General features: G+C 39.2%; 2 protein-coding genes across 6 annotated transcripts; one reads left to right on the top strand and one right to left on the bottom strand.

The window, feature by feature from the left end:
* Positions 1 to 3,183: 3,183 nt before the first annotated feature.
* On the bottom strand, positions 3,184 to 6,415 carry LOC121188764. The gene is made up of 6 exons (XM_041048648.1): positions 6,106 to 6,415; positions 5,256 to 5,392; positions 4,795 to 5,035; positions 4,318 to 4,460; positions 3,996 to 4,215; positions 3,184 to 3,597 (listed from the first exon to the last, which is right to left on the bottom strand). Exons 1-6 carry the CDS (start codon positions 6,398 to 6,400, stop codon positions 3,464 to 3,466), a joined length of 1,170 nt encoding a protein of 389 aa, XP_040904582.1. The 5' UTR covers positions 6,401 to 6,415; the 3' UTR covers positions 3,184 to 3,463.
* A 103-nt stretch (positions 6,416 to 6,518) lies between these two features.
* Positions 6,519 to 10,779, top strand: LOC121188763. Of its 5 annotated transcripts, none has more exons than XM_041048647.1 (7): positions 6,519 to 6,616; positions 7,016 to 7,061; positions 7,211 to 7,276; positions 7,374 to 7,445; positions 7,647 to 7,724; positions 7,839 to 7,898; positions 8,120 to 10,779. In XM_041048647.1, exons 1-7 carry the CDS (start codon positions 6,534 to 6,536, stop codon positions 10,538 to 10,540), a joined length of 2,826 nt encoding a protein of 941 aa, XP_040904581.1. In that variant the 5' UTR covers positions 6,519 to 6,533; the 3' UTR covers positions 10,541 to 10,779. The 5 variants fall into 5 exon arrangements, with proteins under 5 accessions (XP_040904581.1, XP_040904578.1, XP_040904579.1 ...); XM_041048644.1 differs by having other exon boundaries at positions 7,371 to 7,445; XM_041048645.1 differs by having other exon boundaries at positions 7,208 to 7,276.
* Positions 10,780 to 15,447: the final 4,668 nt, after the last annotated feature.

Here is a 15,447-nt window from a genome sequence, read left to right as displayed (position 1 = left end):
GTGCAAGAAGACTTTTCCACCTCTGCATCTAAGCTCTGGTCTCATGACTGCATGTGAAACAGAGTAAACAGTTCCATTCCTCTCCTCTTTCTCTTAGTGACCTGCAGGGGGCACCAGCACTGGACATGGGTAAGTCTGTCAAACATTTCATGGTTCTCCACCAAAAGCTGTTGAACCACCGTGGACCACTGGACCAAAGTGGTGGACCAACTGACTGAGAGATAGACCAACACTGCCGCAAAGCATTCTGGGCAAGATATGCTTTAAAAGACTTCATCACAGGAGTCTCATTCCTTCATCCCTTGAAGAACCAATCTCAGAAAGTTGTCAGAGTGGTGGAACAACACTTCCCAGTGGTAAGAGGGAGCGTGCCGTGAGGAAGATGATGAGGCCACGTTGAAGTGGCTTCTAAAACTGAGAGGAGTTCTGGAGTGACAATAAACACAGCTACAATTATTATATAAAAGACAGATGAAAAGAGCAATCTGCTGCACTTCAAGGTGAACAGAAGAAAAATCTAATTGCAAAAGAAAGAAACAATAATTACTGTTTGATGGATTACTTGTCATGAACAACAGGAACAGTGCAGATGCTGAGCAGTCTCATGGCGCTACTACAGGGAAGTTAGAACAAGGCTTATTCAGTCATATCATAACTGTATCCATGTTCAAAACTATGTTAAACTGCTTTTTAAGCAATAGAGTTAAGAGTATCAACAAACCTGGATGAAGCAGCACTCAAGTGACCAATGATTTTGGTTATGCTGGATAACCTATTAATTTAAAATATCAACTCAGCATAAAAGGATGGAGGCACTGGGACAGCAAGACACAGAAAATGTGATCATGATACTGATCCGCAGACTACGCTCCTCAGACAGGTACTTCAATCCCAGACATTCTTTTGCCCTCGGCCTGTAAACATCAAATTGAGAAAGGCCTTGCCAGAGGATTTGCAGCTTAGCCTGTGGATTTTAACCTGTAGAAAAGCTGAAGAAGAAATATTGTTCATAGGTGAAAACCTGAGAGCTTTAAGGGGTTTAAGGGGTCAGTTCAAGTTTGAGCAGGAAAAGAAGTTGAAAGGTCAGAGTGATGGCGCCGTTAGCCTCGAACATACGTGTTTATTAGTTTGTGAATAAAACTGGACACTCGGCTAAAGCTACCCTGCACCTGCAAAAGACAACAGATTCGCTTTTATCCCGAGTCTTTCAATTCCTACAGACTTCAAAGCTGCTGCTAGCCTCAGCATGAAGCAGCTTTCCGACAGTTGTTCTCTCTGTACCTGTGGAGCATCGTGGAGGTACAGCACAGCAAAGAAGCTGTGACTGGCTCACATTTAGAGCTGACAGTAATTAAAAGGACACCTTTGTTTTGTTTTTTACACTAAAAGTTTAAATTACTTGTCATGAAAAGTAGCATTCAACTTGTGCAAACAGGTTTAATGTCTTGCGTGGTTCTGAACAGAGCTCTCTGCAGTCAGAGAATCCTGATGATGCCTCCATGCTTGATTTTGAGCCCCCCACCTTAATGAAAGTGCTAATTTTCCCCTGAATTTTTACATGAAGTCCCCACATATCCAAATACTTGTGCTGCAAAAAGGTGCTGCAGAAGCCATGTTACAGTTAATGCAGTACAGTACCCCTGCAGTGAGGGGAAGCTTATTATGTGCTTTCATTAATAGGTGCCAAGAGAAAAATAAAGAGAAAATGAAGGTTGAGTCCCTCAAAATAAGTGCAGTACATTGCTGTTCAAGTATGTTTGATTGCTCCCTCAATGATCACATAGTCTTTCTCAGGTAAACTAAACAGGTTGGTTACAACCATGGTTTCCTAGGAACATTTTTTTTCTATAAAAAGTATCAGTATGTGAGTTATGCAGCTGAAATACAGTTTCTTAATGTTTTGATCAGTATACTGGGACTGGCTGCCTCCCCCGCCTTCTGTGACCCTGAACTGCTATAAGGCAGAATCAAATAGGAGACGCAAGCATGGATGTTTTGATCATCTCCTGTGTCCCAGTCTTATTTTCTTTGCAGTGCTGTGCAATACAAGACTACACAACTAACAATCACCCTGCAGTAGGAAGTACAATCCTCTACCAATGTACAACAAGCAAGAAATGGAGCAAAAAAAAAAAGGACTACAGACACGGGGGAAATAAATGCACTAAACATGATTGTTCTCTGGAAATTACAACAATCCATGGACAGATTTCTGGTGTCTTACAATAAGAGACAAGGGTGACGAACATCAGCACATATTTCAACAATTTCATGTCTGCAAATGCAACATATCTCATAAAAGATTTGCCATACTCATTTTGATGTCAGTTATATGCACTTTCGCTTTTATTGCTTTACTGTTTTTTCATTTACAGCCTTAACATCAACTAATGCTGAGTGGGCTGTATTTCGGTGTTCATCTGGAGCAGGGGTGGGCAAACTACGGCCCGCGGGCCACATCCGGCCCGTTGGTCTTTTTAATCCGGCCCGCCGAAGATTGGTAGAGAATTGCCCAAATCAAATCATATCATAATTATGACTGCATGCATTTGACCTTGTCCTGTAATGCCTGGTGTTCCACCAGATGGCGCAGTAGGCGCAGAGATACATTGACTTGATTTTGCAGAGCCCGGGCTACTCTCTGTTATTTCTCTCCTACTGCTGTGAAGCGATCTGCAACGAGTGGGCCAAAGAAAAGAAAAGTCGACAGTGAGTGTCGAGTGTTTAAAAAGGAATGGACCCTTACGCAACAAAAATATATTTCTCAATATATTACATGACGATATATTTTATATGTAATTATATATTGTGAAATGCACGTACGAATATATCATGTGATATATTAATTAATAATATATTATATATGAGTTAGTGATATATTGCAGTATATGAAAATAATGCAATTATTGCCGTTTTCATATACTGAATAAATATATGTTGTTATACTATTTAAGATATTGTTATATATTGAAATTTGCCCCAATTTATATGAGATCATATATTGGAAGAGGTGTTGTAAATACATGTAAATATATATGTAATATATGAGATAATATACCTTAATGTACAAGATAATATAATCAGGTTTATATGGGAATATGTTTAAAATATGTTGAACAATATATTGGTGTATATATATACATAATATATTAAATATTATATAATTAGATAGTGTATGCACTGTATGTGAAACGCTTTAATATAACCATACATTTATACATGTACTCAGCAAATGGCAAACGGTTTGCCATATCATAATTAGTTCCAAGCCATAAAATCTTTTTATTTCATCCAATGGATGGAAACAACAACTACAATGAACAAATATACTTTAAAAATAAGTAAAACATTAACAAGAAGGCAACTGTCCTTCAAAAGTCTTGAGCACAACAAAAACAATTCCACAGTGGAAAAAATAGGACAACAGTCCTTTAGTGCAGTGTGGATCCCACATGCTAATTTATCAAGACCCACTCTGATTAGCCAGTCCTTCAGATGACTTTTTCTTCTCCTGGTGTCTTAACTCACAGATCCTTTTATTTATGGCCATCCGTATGTCTGGAATCTTCACCCCTGGGTGTTGCTGAACAACTGCATCTGTAAAAGATATTAAAATAAAAATGGCATCCACAATGTTGGCCTCTGATTGTTGCAAAAGATAAGATGAGATACTGGTAATATTTTTCTTGTATACCTTGTTCTTGTTCCACGGTGGGTTATATATGACTAGTTTATATAACTAGACAAGTCTGAAATCAGAGTTGACTACTATTAAAGCTACTAGAGGGGATCTGTTTTAATAGTGAGAAAATGTTTTATGTATTCCAACTAGACAGAGGAAAATGATTTGTATCTAAAAGAATAGCAAAGCTGTCAAAGCTTTTTATTCATCCATCTGTTTCGCTATTAGTACATTTCAGTCCTAAAGTGTTTGTTACCGTTTACAAAAACTTTAAAAATGTATGATTCCATTAAAAATAAATTCTTAGTCTTACTGAGTAAAGCTTGAAGCTTCTTGGGGTCCAGAGGTTGACGTCTCTCTGCAGATGGATCGACCTTGTTGACCCCTCCCGTTAGGTTGGACTTCAGTAGCACATCAATGCTGAACAGGCCCAGTAGGAGGGTGCGGGCCATTCCTTTCGCTGTGGATTGCGCTTTTGCAGTTTCCCAACAATGGGCAGACACTCTGGTGGAGTCATCCTTCCCTAGTTGCACCTAATTCATTGAAGAAGGAAAGACATAAAAGAATAAATACAAAGAAAATCACCAGTAACTGAATGTTTCATGTTTTTAACTGATAACAAAAAATGTATTTACTGATGCTGGTTTGGGAGATGTAGGTTGAGCAGGTGACGGTAAAGCAACACTGGCCTCATGTTCGCTTTCACCTTCGTAGCTTGAGCTCTCTGTGATCTTATACGAAATGAGGGTCTTCACAGCTGCCAAGAGTGATGGAATTTCTGGAAAATATGGCCCACCAAATTTACTACTAAGGAACCCCAAAGATGTTATGAATACCTAACAGGAAAAAAAAATTACACATCTGTTCATTTTTTTGGTGTCTCAAAGTGTGTGAGGGGTTAGGAAGGCATTACAGGTTTACTGCCACCCCCATGTTTGCCTTAGGGGGGTAGCAAACACCAATCCAGTGTTTATACTACATAAACCCTACACTATATGTGTAGATTTCCTCTAAAATATAGACACAGATATATTTAAGAATAACATCAAAAACAAGGAGCCAGTGGTTTATACAATGTAAAATCCCTATTTTAATCAAAAACAGATAGTTGCCTTTAACTGCCATGTTCCGCAGCCTGACGTTCTCCTTATTTAAAGCCTTGAGTTGGGTCTCGAGATCTTTACAGGCTGCAGAAGATCCTACACTCTGCTGGTACCGCAGTCTTTTGTTCTCCTCCCTGAGGGCCCTGACCTCCTCCTCAAGTGCTTCTGCAGTATTCAATTGGCTGAGGTTAGGCTCTTCTTCAAGAACTTCTAATTCAGAATGTCTTGCAGCTATGAGTTTGTAGTTTTTCTGTTGGGTGAAAATCAAATGCATTTAGTATGAAACCAAAATTGATTAAAATTAATCATTAAGTTTAATAAGTTAATGAGTCTGAGTAGCCAGAGAGAACAGAAAACTCTACACAGAAAGGCCCCAGCCAGTTTGAACCCTTTCTATTTGTATTAGTGTGCACACAGCCCAACTACAAAACTGAAAAATTTAAATAGCGGTCATGAAAGAACCCCATTACCTTTTTTGAAACTTTTCCTACAGTTTCCTCCTGTGGGTCAAAGAAGAGTTTGTTGGGCACCCTCTTTCTCTTCTTGCTTTGAGGAAGGTCCTCTTGCAAGAGTCTCTGCTCAGCAATCTTGAGTGTAGATTCCTTTTCTATTAATATAAATATAGAGTTACAAGACAGAATGTAATGCCTAGAAACAGAACTATCTAGCTTTACATTACAACACTTTACTGTACAATTCTGTGCTGTTTAGTTTTGTGTTGTATTCCCTCTGCTTTTATATTATATATTTAGTATATATAAACACAGACTACATGATCATATTTTTGTCATTAATATGCGTTTAGTTTAGCATGATGTATAGACACGAAATTGATTTTCAGTTATGACAGTTCCAAACCTTAGCTGATATTCTTCAATTAAACAATTTTAAAATACATGTTAAATTTATGTTTCACTAATAATTAAAAATACATATGAAGCAAAACTTTATGTAACTGTGGCTGATAATTGCAAGTCCCCCTTCATTTAAACTTCACTTCAGCTAGCTAGATAACTAACATATAACAGCTAATGGCTAGTTCGCTAACGACCGTTAGCCACGTCAGCCCTGCTTCATTTGAATTTTTAGCTAGCCAACCTAACGGTCGCTAAAATATTAGCGGCTAATGGCTAAATAGCTAACGCCCGTTAGCTACATCAATCTAGCTTCATTTGAACTTTTAGCTAACGTTAGCTAGCTCGTCACTGTCCTGAAGCTAAAAGCCTACATAGAAAGTGACTTGGCCAATGATGAAAAATCTCAACAATTGCTTAATGTTGTAAGACTAACAAAGTAAAAAAATATAAGCACTGTACTTGCCCGCCAACTGCAAAATCTGTGCTGGTTCGACTCTCCAACCATTAGTGGGCCTCTTTCCACCAATGCTGCGGCACTCAATAAGGTATTCCGTTTTGGCGTTTTCCGGGTCGAAGTCCACAATCCAACTGACAGGAACAATGCTGAGAGCATTTTTATCCTCCCCCCTTAACCAGCTCACAAGCGCAAATTTCATCTTTTTAACGTACTCCTCCAACAACTGACAAGGTTCTACCGTAGCTTCACAGTTTACCCTAATATCTCTGGGCGTGGCCAGAACCTTGCCGTTCGCGGCCATTCGCCCATAAAAGTTTGCCGTTCAACGTGACCATGGTAGCAACAAGCTCGACCAATCAGAGACGTACACCTAACAGGATGTCAGCTGCCAATCAAATAGAAGAAAAAGAAGAATTTTTTTGAGAAGAGGAGGCATGGACGGAAGGAGGAGAAAATACACGGCTCCTGGTTCAGAATTCAATATTCCATCAAGAACAAGGAGATACTGGAAAAGGAGGTTTGTCAGTTACACCCACCTAGTGAAGTAACGTTATTAAACATTTATTCTGTATTTAGACATTGTTTATTTTAGTGTTGTAGTTAGCTAAAAGTAGCTAGTATGCAGAATGTTGGCTCGCAAACTTTATTTAAACGACCATGGCCGTTTTTGCAATGACCAATAAGGCAATCTGTAACGGAGCGCACACACATAAGTAAATAAATTAATAAATAAATAAGAGAGAGAGGGGGACATAATCAGTATTGCCGCTCATTTCCAGGTCAAGTTGTGCAGGCGGGAAGGGGCTTCATAACGTTTATATGGAGTGATAGTGACACATACATGTTGCCCATGCATGGACAGCCTCCGATAATAGACATTCAGTAAATTGAGACATATTTTTCATTTTTATGGTAGGAAACTGACTGAGGCCATCAACATGCATCAGTCAAACCAGGAAACGGTAGGTCATTAAATGAAATGCAGTTCTTCTTAATTAATATTTGTTAAGAAAGTTGAGCAAATAAGTAGTCTAATGCATATCAAACATACAACATACATAGCTATATACCATACACATGCTTTAAACTGTTCTCTATTCTTGAACAGCAGAACCTGGATCAGGATTCTGACCCTGACAGTGGCTCAGAAGACGCACATGATGGGGCTGAGATTCATGTAAGTAATCTGCTAATAACTACTACTTATCTACAGGTCTCTGTCTTTGACTATGTCTGTCAGCATTTCCTCTAAGACTTATGTTCTTCCACAGCAGAACCAGAATCAAAATTCCTCTGACAACGACTCTGACAGTGGCTCAGAAGACGCAAATGATAATGAGATTACTGTAAGTACAATGTACTGTTATTATATAAAACTACCTTGTAATAATCCACCTGCAAAGGGTGGCAGAAGACCCTCTATGTATTCTGATGTAAGTGTGTCCTTGAATGGTCCATTAATGATGTTTATAGCCAAGTTCTACTGGTCTCTATATTCACTATTTCACTGAAAACATTTCCTCAAAGACTTCTTTATTCTCGTACAGCTAAACCTAGATCAGGATTCCTCTGAGTACAACTCTGACAGTGGCTCAGAAAACACACATGATGGTGGGGAGATTCATGTAAGTAATCTGCTAATAACTACTACTAATACTACTGTTACTATTAATCTACAGGTTTCTGTCTTTGACTATGTCTGTCAGCATTTCTTCTAAGACTTCTCTATTTTTACACAGCAGAATGAGGATTCCTCTGACAACAGATCTGAAGATGCACATGAAGGTGATGACATTACAGTAAGTAATTTTAAAAGGGCCATTATCTCGCATAGGATTTTTATGACCTTAAGACTTTAACTGTTTTGCTTTCTTAGCTTTTTTTTTTAGACTAACCTAAGCCTTACTTTTATCATGTATACAACAATGCCACATATTAATATTTGTATAATTTTATGCAAATTTCCTAGTGCTTATGTTTGTCAGCTGTTCCATAGACTTACTGTATTTTCCCATTACAGAGCCTGCACACCAACCCTGAATCTGATGAACTGCCACCAAATTTGAGCCAAACAACAGAGTCATCAGTCTTCAGTTATGAGGACAGTGTCGATTTTGGTGTGTTTGAACCACTGTGGCTGTCTTTTACTGACTCTGAATCCATTGCCAGTGGAGAAGAAGACAGCACTGACAAGTCAGTAACTGAAGAATCACATTTAGGAGCACCCATTAATGAAAGGTTTCCTCCAGTAAACGATGAGCCACTTTACACAGGCTCACAACTATCCAAAGCTCAGAGTTTTTTACTTATACTTTCATATGCTTTGAGACACTCACTTACTGGTGTGGCCCTGTCTGATCTTTTAGATTTGATTAATATCCATTGTCCAGAAAATGTTCTAACTTCAAAGTATCTGTTCTTAAAAGAGCTTAACCCAATACAAGGTCACCTAGAATGTCACATATACTGTCCCAATTGTGAGTATTACATTGGTGACCAAGTCACTGAAGGGAGCTGTTCTGTATGTAACTCTGCATGGGATAGAAACAGCTCACTGAAGAATGGAAATTTCTTCCTGTACTTACCCATCCATACACAACTGGAACATCTTCTTCAAAGAGAAGATATAGCATGTTGTCTTAAGTCAGGAAATGGTACATGTAATCCAGAAACTTATGATGACATATGTTGTGGTAAAATGTATCATAGTCTGAACAAAGCTGGTGGCCCACTAGATAGTCCTCATGCATTCTCCTTAACATTAAATTGTGATGGAGTTCCAGTATTCAAATCATCCCAGTATGGAATCTGGCCATTACAAGGGATGGTAAATGAACTTCCTTATCTTGTCCGCAAAGAGAATGTTTTACTATTTGGCCTATGGTTTGGTACTAAAAAGCCGAATGTTAACACATTTTTAAAACCATTCACTCAAGAGTGTCAGTCACTGTCAACTGTTGGCTTCAAGTTACACAGAAACAACTCTGTGAATCATTGTAGAGTGATAGCAGCTGTTATAATGTGTGATTCAGTTGCCAGGCCCATTCTGCAAAACATGACCCAATTTAATGGTCATTACGGGTGCAGCCTTTGCTTACATCCTGGTGAACAAGTTCCAAAGGGAAATGGAACTGTTAGGGTTTATCCATACAAACATGTTCCAAAAAGGGATCATGCTTCAACCCTAACTGATGCAAGAGAAGCTGTGCGTACCGGACAATCCGTGAAAGGCATTAAAGGGCCTACATGTCTTGTCAACATCCCACACTTTGACATTATATCTGGAATGCCTCCTGACCATATGCATAATGTACATCTTGGAGTTGTTAGGCAAATGGCAAGCATGTGGCTGGATAGTGAACACCATGAGGAGCCATATTATATTGGTAATCGTATTCCTGAGCTCGACCACCAACTCTTGAGAATTAAACCACCTTGCAATATCACCCGAGTGCCCCGCTCTTTTCAGCAAAGGAAGTTCTGGAAAGCTAGTGAATGGCAGAACTGGTTACTTTTTTATAGCATCTTTGTGCTAAAGGGAATACTACCACATGCATTTTACCAGCACTGGTTAATCCTTGTCACCTTCATGTTCTTGCTTTGTAAAGACACTGTCACATCAGAGGGGTTAAAAAGATGTGAAAAACTAGTTGTTGAGTTTGTCAAACAGTTTGAAACACTGTATGGAAAGGAAAATGTGTCATTTAACGTACATTTATGTCTTCATTTGCCAGACTCTGTGAGAAATTGGGGACCTTTGTGGGCACATTCAGGATATATTTTTGAGTCTTTTAATGGGGAAATACTGAAGATGTTTCATGGCACCCAATGTGTTCCATTACAAATAATGAAACAATTCACATACAGACAAGTGTTGCCTCTTCTGAAAAAAAATGCACTGACAAATGCTGTGCCTAGATGTATACAGCTGTACAACAACTTGACTGGTGAAAAAAAGCTGAAGCTTTTTGAAAGAGTAGCAGATCAAGTTGTTACACTTGGTTTACACTATGTACGAAAACTTACTAAAGAAGAAGTACTGGCTATGAGAGAGAAACTTTCAGTCACCACGGATACAGTAGTGAAAATATTCAGTAGAACTTTAGTCAAAGGAGAACTGTATTACTCGGAGCAGTTCACTAGAGTAATGAAAAGGAATAGCTTCACTGTTTTGTTGGATAATGGACACATAATCACTGTGTATTATTACATTGTGGTAGAAAGACTGGATAACAGAAAATGTTTTGCTGTTGGAAAACAGTATGACAAATCACACAGTTTTGTGTTTTTAGACAATGTAGTTAGCTTGAAAAGAGTGTTACAGGGCAGGAAACAGGTTTTTGATGTGATGAAATTCAATAGGAAATGTATGTTAGTTGATCTGCCACAGTATGCCAACCTTTATGCATGTGTACCTCCACGTTTCAGTGTGGAGGACTGAAATGTTACGAATAAAAAGTGGACTCAAGAAAACATTTTGTATTTTTTGCTGCTGTTAGTGATTTGATTTATAATAGTCATCTACATTTTACAATATATCAATACATAGCCGTAGGTGGTCCATCCAGATGGCTAAATGTGTAATGTAAAAAATAATGGATATCATGCAAAATGTGATTTGGAGTTTGGAGTTCCAAAACTCTAAAAAATAATCCAAACTGTTATTAAAATGTTTCAATAAACATAATGCAGTTTTGTTTGCATAGCAATGTATTTTAAAATATATGAATCAATATATAGCAAATGTCATCCATCTATATATTTCTAAATATATGATTAAGTTTCTCATATACTGAAATATATTTCCTAATATATTGCAATATAAATTCTAGTATATTGCAATATACTTTTGTTTCGTAAGGGGACAACTAAATACTTTTTCACCGAAGTCCGGTCAAAGGCGGTATGTCTTATTTGCCAAGAAACGGTTGCAGTTTTAAAGGAATACAACATCAGCCGTCACTTTTCCACCAAGCATGCTAATTATGCTAACAACCAGTCGACGCAAGGACGGACGGCTACCGCTCAGAGGTTGGCAGCTAGTTTGCAGGCTCAGCAAAACACTTTTATCCGACAAACTGCCATCCAAGAATCAAGCACGAAGGCAAGTTATTTGCTGACATTCAAATTAGCAAAGACTAGCAAGCCTTTTTCCGAAGGGGAGTTTCTCAAAGAGTGTATGGTAGAAACAGCAGGCATCTTGTGTCCTGAGAGCAAGAACAAATTTGAAAAAATTAGCTTATCACGCAGGACAATGACTCGCCGTGTTGAGCTAATTGATGAAGACTTAGCTAGCAAGCTAAACAAAAAAGCGGAGTCCTTTACATTATATTCCTTGGCACTGGACGAAAGTAATGACATAAAAGACACCGCTCAGCTTTTAATTTTCATCAGAGGGATTAATGACAATTTTGAGATAACGGAGGAGTTTTTGGCCATGGAATCCCTAAAGGGGAAAACGCGGGGAGAGGACTTGTATAACAGCGTGTCGGGGGTCATCAAGAGGCACAAGCTACCTTGGAGTACGCTCGCCAACATTACCACAGATGGATCGCCAAATCTGACAGGAAAAAACGTCGGGTTGCTCAAAAGAATGCATGAGCGAGTGAAAGAGGACAACCCCGAGCAGGAGATAATTTTCTTACACTGCATAATTCACCAGGAAGCACTGTGTAAATCCGTATTGCAGCTTGACCACGTAGTGAAGTCAGTTGTGAAACTCGTTAACTTTATTCGAGCGAGGGGTCTTCAACATCGTCAGTTTATTAAGTTTCTTGAAGAAACTGACGCTGATCACCAGGACTTGCTTTACCACTCCAATGTCCGCTGGTTAAGTTTGGGGAAAGTTTGTCAACGAGTGTGGGAGCTCAAAGAGGAGATTACCTCATTTTTGGAGCTACTTGAGAAAGCTGAGGATTTTCCTGAGCTGAGTGACACCGATTGGCTTTGTGATTTAGCTTTTGCTGTGGACATACTGACACACATGAACGAGCTGAACGTGAAGCTACAAGGGAAAGACCAGTTTGTGCATGAAATGTACACAAACGTCAGAGCCTTCAAAACCAAGCTAGCTTTATTCTCAAAGCAAATGTCAAACAAGTCATTTGCTCATTTCCCCACACTGGCTCAGCTGAAAGAGGCCCCTCGACGTGTGAAAAAATACGGGAAATCACTGGACGACCTGCATGGAGAATTCTGCCGTCGGTTCTCCGATTTTGGAAAAATTGACAAGTCACTTCAGCTGGTATCATGTCCCTTCACACAAGACCCTGAAACGGCGCCACAGGAGTTGCAGTTGGAACTGATTGATCTCCAGTGTGACACCGTCTTAAAGGAGAAGTTCAGCTGTCTTAAACTGGATGAGTTTTATGCTTCATTAAGCGCAGCCAAATTTCCAAACATCCAGAAGATGGCACGGAGGATGCTGGTGTTGTTTGGCTCTACGTATGTGTGTGAACAGACTTTTAGTGTGATGAACACTAACAAAGCACCCCACAGATCCCAGTTGAGTGATGAACACCTCAGATCTGTTCTGAGAATTGCCACAACAAAACTAACACCAGACTTTGATGCACTGGCAAAAAAGGGTGATCAACAACACTGTTCCCACTAAAAGTGAATGTAAGCATTAACACTGTAATGCCTTTTCTGTGTTTAAGTTTGATATGAATGCATCTGGTGCTGGCCCAGCCCGTCTGTCAAATTTTAAAAGTCAATGTGGCCCCTGAGCCAAAAAGTTTGCCCACCCCTGATCTGGAGGCACTGCTGTTGCCTTTGAACAATTGATTTCACATGTGGGCCTCAGTAAAAATCACATTTTTTTATTTGTAATTGTTTTAAAGGGGCGACTCCAGCTATTTAACACTAATTGATGAAGTTCAGTTTACTTGGTATGAGGAGTACGCATCCTGTGAAAAGTCTAAAGTCTGAGATTATAAACCTGATGTCATCACAATGATGCTGTTTTCTTGGCTTGGGGGGGTTCTTCAAACTTTGTGTGTTCACATGGAGTTTGGCACCTGCTGAAGGTTGAAAATCAGGATACAATTCTGCTTCTCTGGCATTTAGTTTGCTCATTTTTCAAACACAATAGTTCCAAATTGTTGAGAAATACGCTTTTTGCTTTTCTTGGCAAGGGTTAGAAGAGAAAGGTGATACCACTGTCATATGTATACATTAAATGTAAAGCTGTTAGCTTAGCATAAAGGCAGGGATAAACAGCAAGCCCGAATCTGTCCACAGGTGGAAAACATCCAGCTACCAGCACCTCTAGAGCTCACTAACTGATATGTTAAATCTTGTTTATTTAATTCCTATAGAAACCCCCATGCTCCAAGCCTTCATGCTAAAGCTTCATGCTAACTATCACCTGACTGTGTCGTCATGTCAAACAGGCAGACATCAGAGTGGTATCGATCTTCTCGTTTAACTCTTAGCAAGATAGCTAACAAGTGTATTTCCTGTAATTTGTCTAAATCCCTGCAGTACTGCTTTATATTAAAAATCTAAGACTACGTTTAGGAAGTATGCTTTCTATGTCTCTTCCCAACACACTTTCAGAAGACAGATTTATGTTTCTACACATAAAAAAGCATTATTCATGAATTGCACAGCACATCCATCTCAAAATGGAAATAAATGCTGGAAAGGGCAGCAGGTACTGACTGAGTATGTGAGCGTTCTGCACACTAAACAAACTCCAGGCCTGCACTGGAAGGAATAGACAGACACTAACACAATTAAAGCAATTTCACATAAATTTCCCATAGTGCAGAAAAAGAGTAAATGTGGTGTAATTAAATAAACAGAAAACAACTATGTGGGTCAGTGAGTCTCAAAGCCAGTAAAGACTTTGCAAGCTTCTAGTAAAAAGATAACTGAGGTGTGATTCATTGTTGCAAGAATTCTTCTAAAGTGTAAAATCCTTTTATCCTCCCTGTAAAACGTCGTCATTTAAATTTGTGCCACATACAGTAAAACTACTACTGCCTCTTGGGAATACACAACCACGTCTTCTTTCCACAGGGAGAAGACTACAAGAGGACCCTAACCAACAGCTTAAGACATTGTTGTCAGAGTTACTCTTCATCGGCTCACGACAGCTTTTAGCTTCTGCTAAATCTTGCCTTTTCTATTGTTTACAGCATGAAGGAAGCCTGATTACCTCAAGGTCACAGCCAGTGCAATAAAAGAAGAGCAATATCAACGCTCCGCAATGATTGAAGCAAAAAAAAAAAACATTGGACATGGGATTGCTGAGTACAACATATAAGGAAGAAAGGCATATTGGAGGCATTTGGAGTGTAGTTCAATGTGTTGATGGAGTCGTGAATATAGGTTTCACCAATTTGTAATCGTAAGTAATGAGCTCTGGGGAAGTGATTGTCTTTTCTCCCTGACATCTTCATACACTGACAGAAAGTAAAGGCAACCGAGCACATTCATATTGGCTTCACACATTCACATATTTCTCCCTTGCCTCATCATACTGCAAAAAAAATATATAATAAAATAAGCAAATAAAAAATCAGCCTCTCTCGCCCACATACACAAAATCATGCGCACACACACACTCACAGTTTGATATTTTCTCCTAAGCAGCTTGTATAAAGACAGTTCTGCCTTCCTTTCCTCTGTGACTCACAGTTACTGGGGGCTGCAGCGAGGCAAGACCAAAGCCAAGTGTGTTGCAAGTGTGCATCTGCATGTGTGTGTGTATGTGTAAGTGTGTGTGCATGCGGCTACTTTAAAACAAACTTCTGATCTTTCTCGCCCTTGCTCATGTCTGTGTTTGTCCCTAATGTTGTCAAAAAGTGACCGGGAGGAAATATCAGCTTCTGTTCAACTCTGACACTAACCGAGATAAATGTCATACAATCACATGTGAGAGCATGCGCCGACACAGAAACACACGCACACACACACACATTCCTTTTCATTGCACAGTAAATGCACACCTACCAACTAGTCTGTGGACTTTACAGACCCAAAAAAGACAAAAAAAAATGATACTATACAAAACAAGCAGTATACAAAGAAAACACTTTGAAAAAGAATTGAGGAGATAACGATAGAATACAACAACATCATTTAAGGCTCCCAGCACCAACAGGAAGCACCCCAGCATTGCACATCAGCAGAACTACACATCACACTGAGCATGTATTATGTGCATTAAAACCATATACAGTCAGTCAGGAGCCAGTCGATGTGTAGACCATGTTCGGGGGCTCGGGGTGTCCAGCCTCTGGGCCAGAGCCTCTGTGACTGCTAATATTTCTTATTGGAAAGCCAAGATGACTACAAAAAAAAAAAAAAAAAAAAAAAAAAACCAACAAAGTGATGCAA

The sequence above is a fragment of the Toxotes jaculatrix genome, chromosome 10 (genome assembly GCF_017976425.1).
Source record: "Toxotes jaculatrix isolate fToxJac2 chromosome 10, fToxJac2.pri, whole genome shotgun sequence".
NCBI lineage: Eukaryota > Metazoa > Chordata > Actinopteri > Toxotidae > Toxotes > Toxotes jaculatrix.
Note: the sequence above shows the minus strand (reverse complement) of the source record. Positions and strands in the feature narration are given on the sequence as shown.

Coding starts and splice junctions, on each gene's coding strand:
- LOC121188763 (XM_041048643.1), top strand. CDS start 6,534: ATGGACGGAAGGAGGAGAAAATACACGGCTCCTGGTTCAGAATTCAAT. Junction 6,617..7,015: donor AGGAGATACTGGAAAAGGAG/GTTTGTCAGTTA, acceptor TTTTTATGGTAG/GAAACTGACTGAGGCCATCA. Junction 7,062..7,207: donor ATCAGTCAAACCAGGAAACG/GTAGGTCATTAA, acceptor ATTCTTGAACAG/CAGAACCTGGATCAGGATTC.
- LOC121188764 (XM_041048648.1), bottom strand. CDS start 6,400: ATGGCCGCGAACGGCAAGGTTCTGGCCACGCCCAGAGATATTAGGGTA. Junction 5,393..6,105: donor ACAGATTTTGCAGTTGGCGG/GCAAGTACAGTG, acceptor TTATATTAATAG/AAAAGGAATCTACACTCAAG. Junction 3,598..3,995: donor GAAGCTTCAAGCTTTACTCA/GTAAGACTAAGA, acceptor TATCTTTTACAG/ATGCAGTTGTTCAGCAACAC.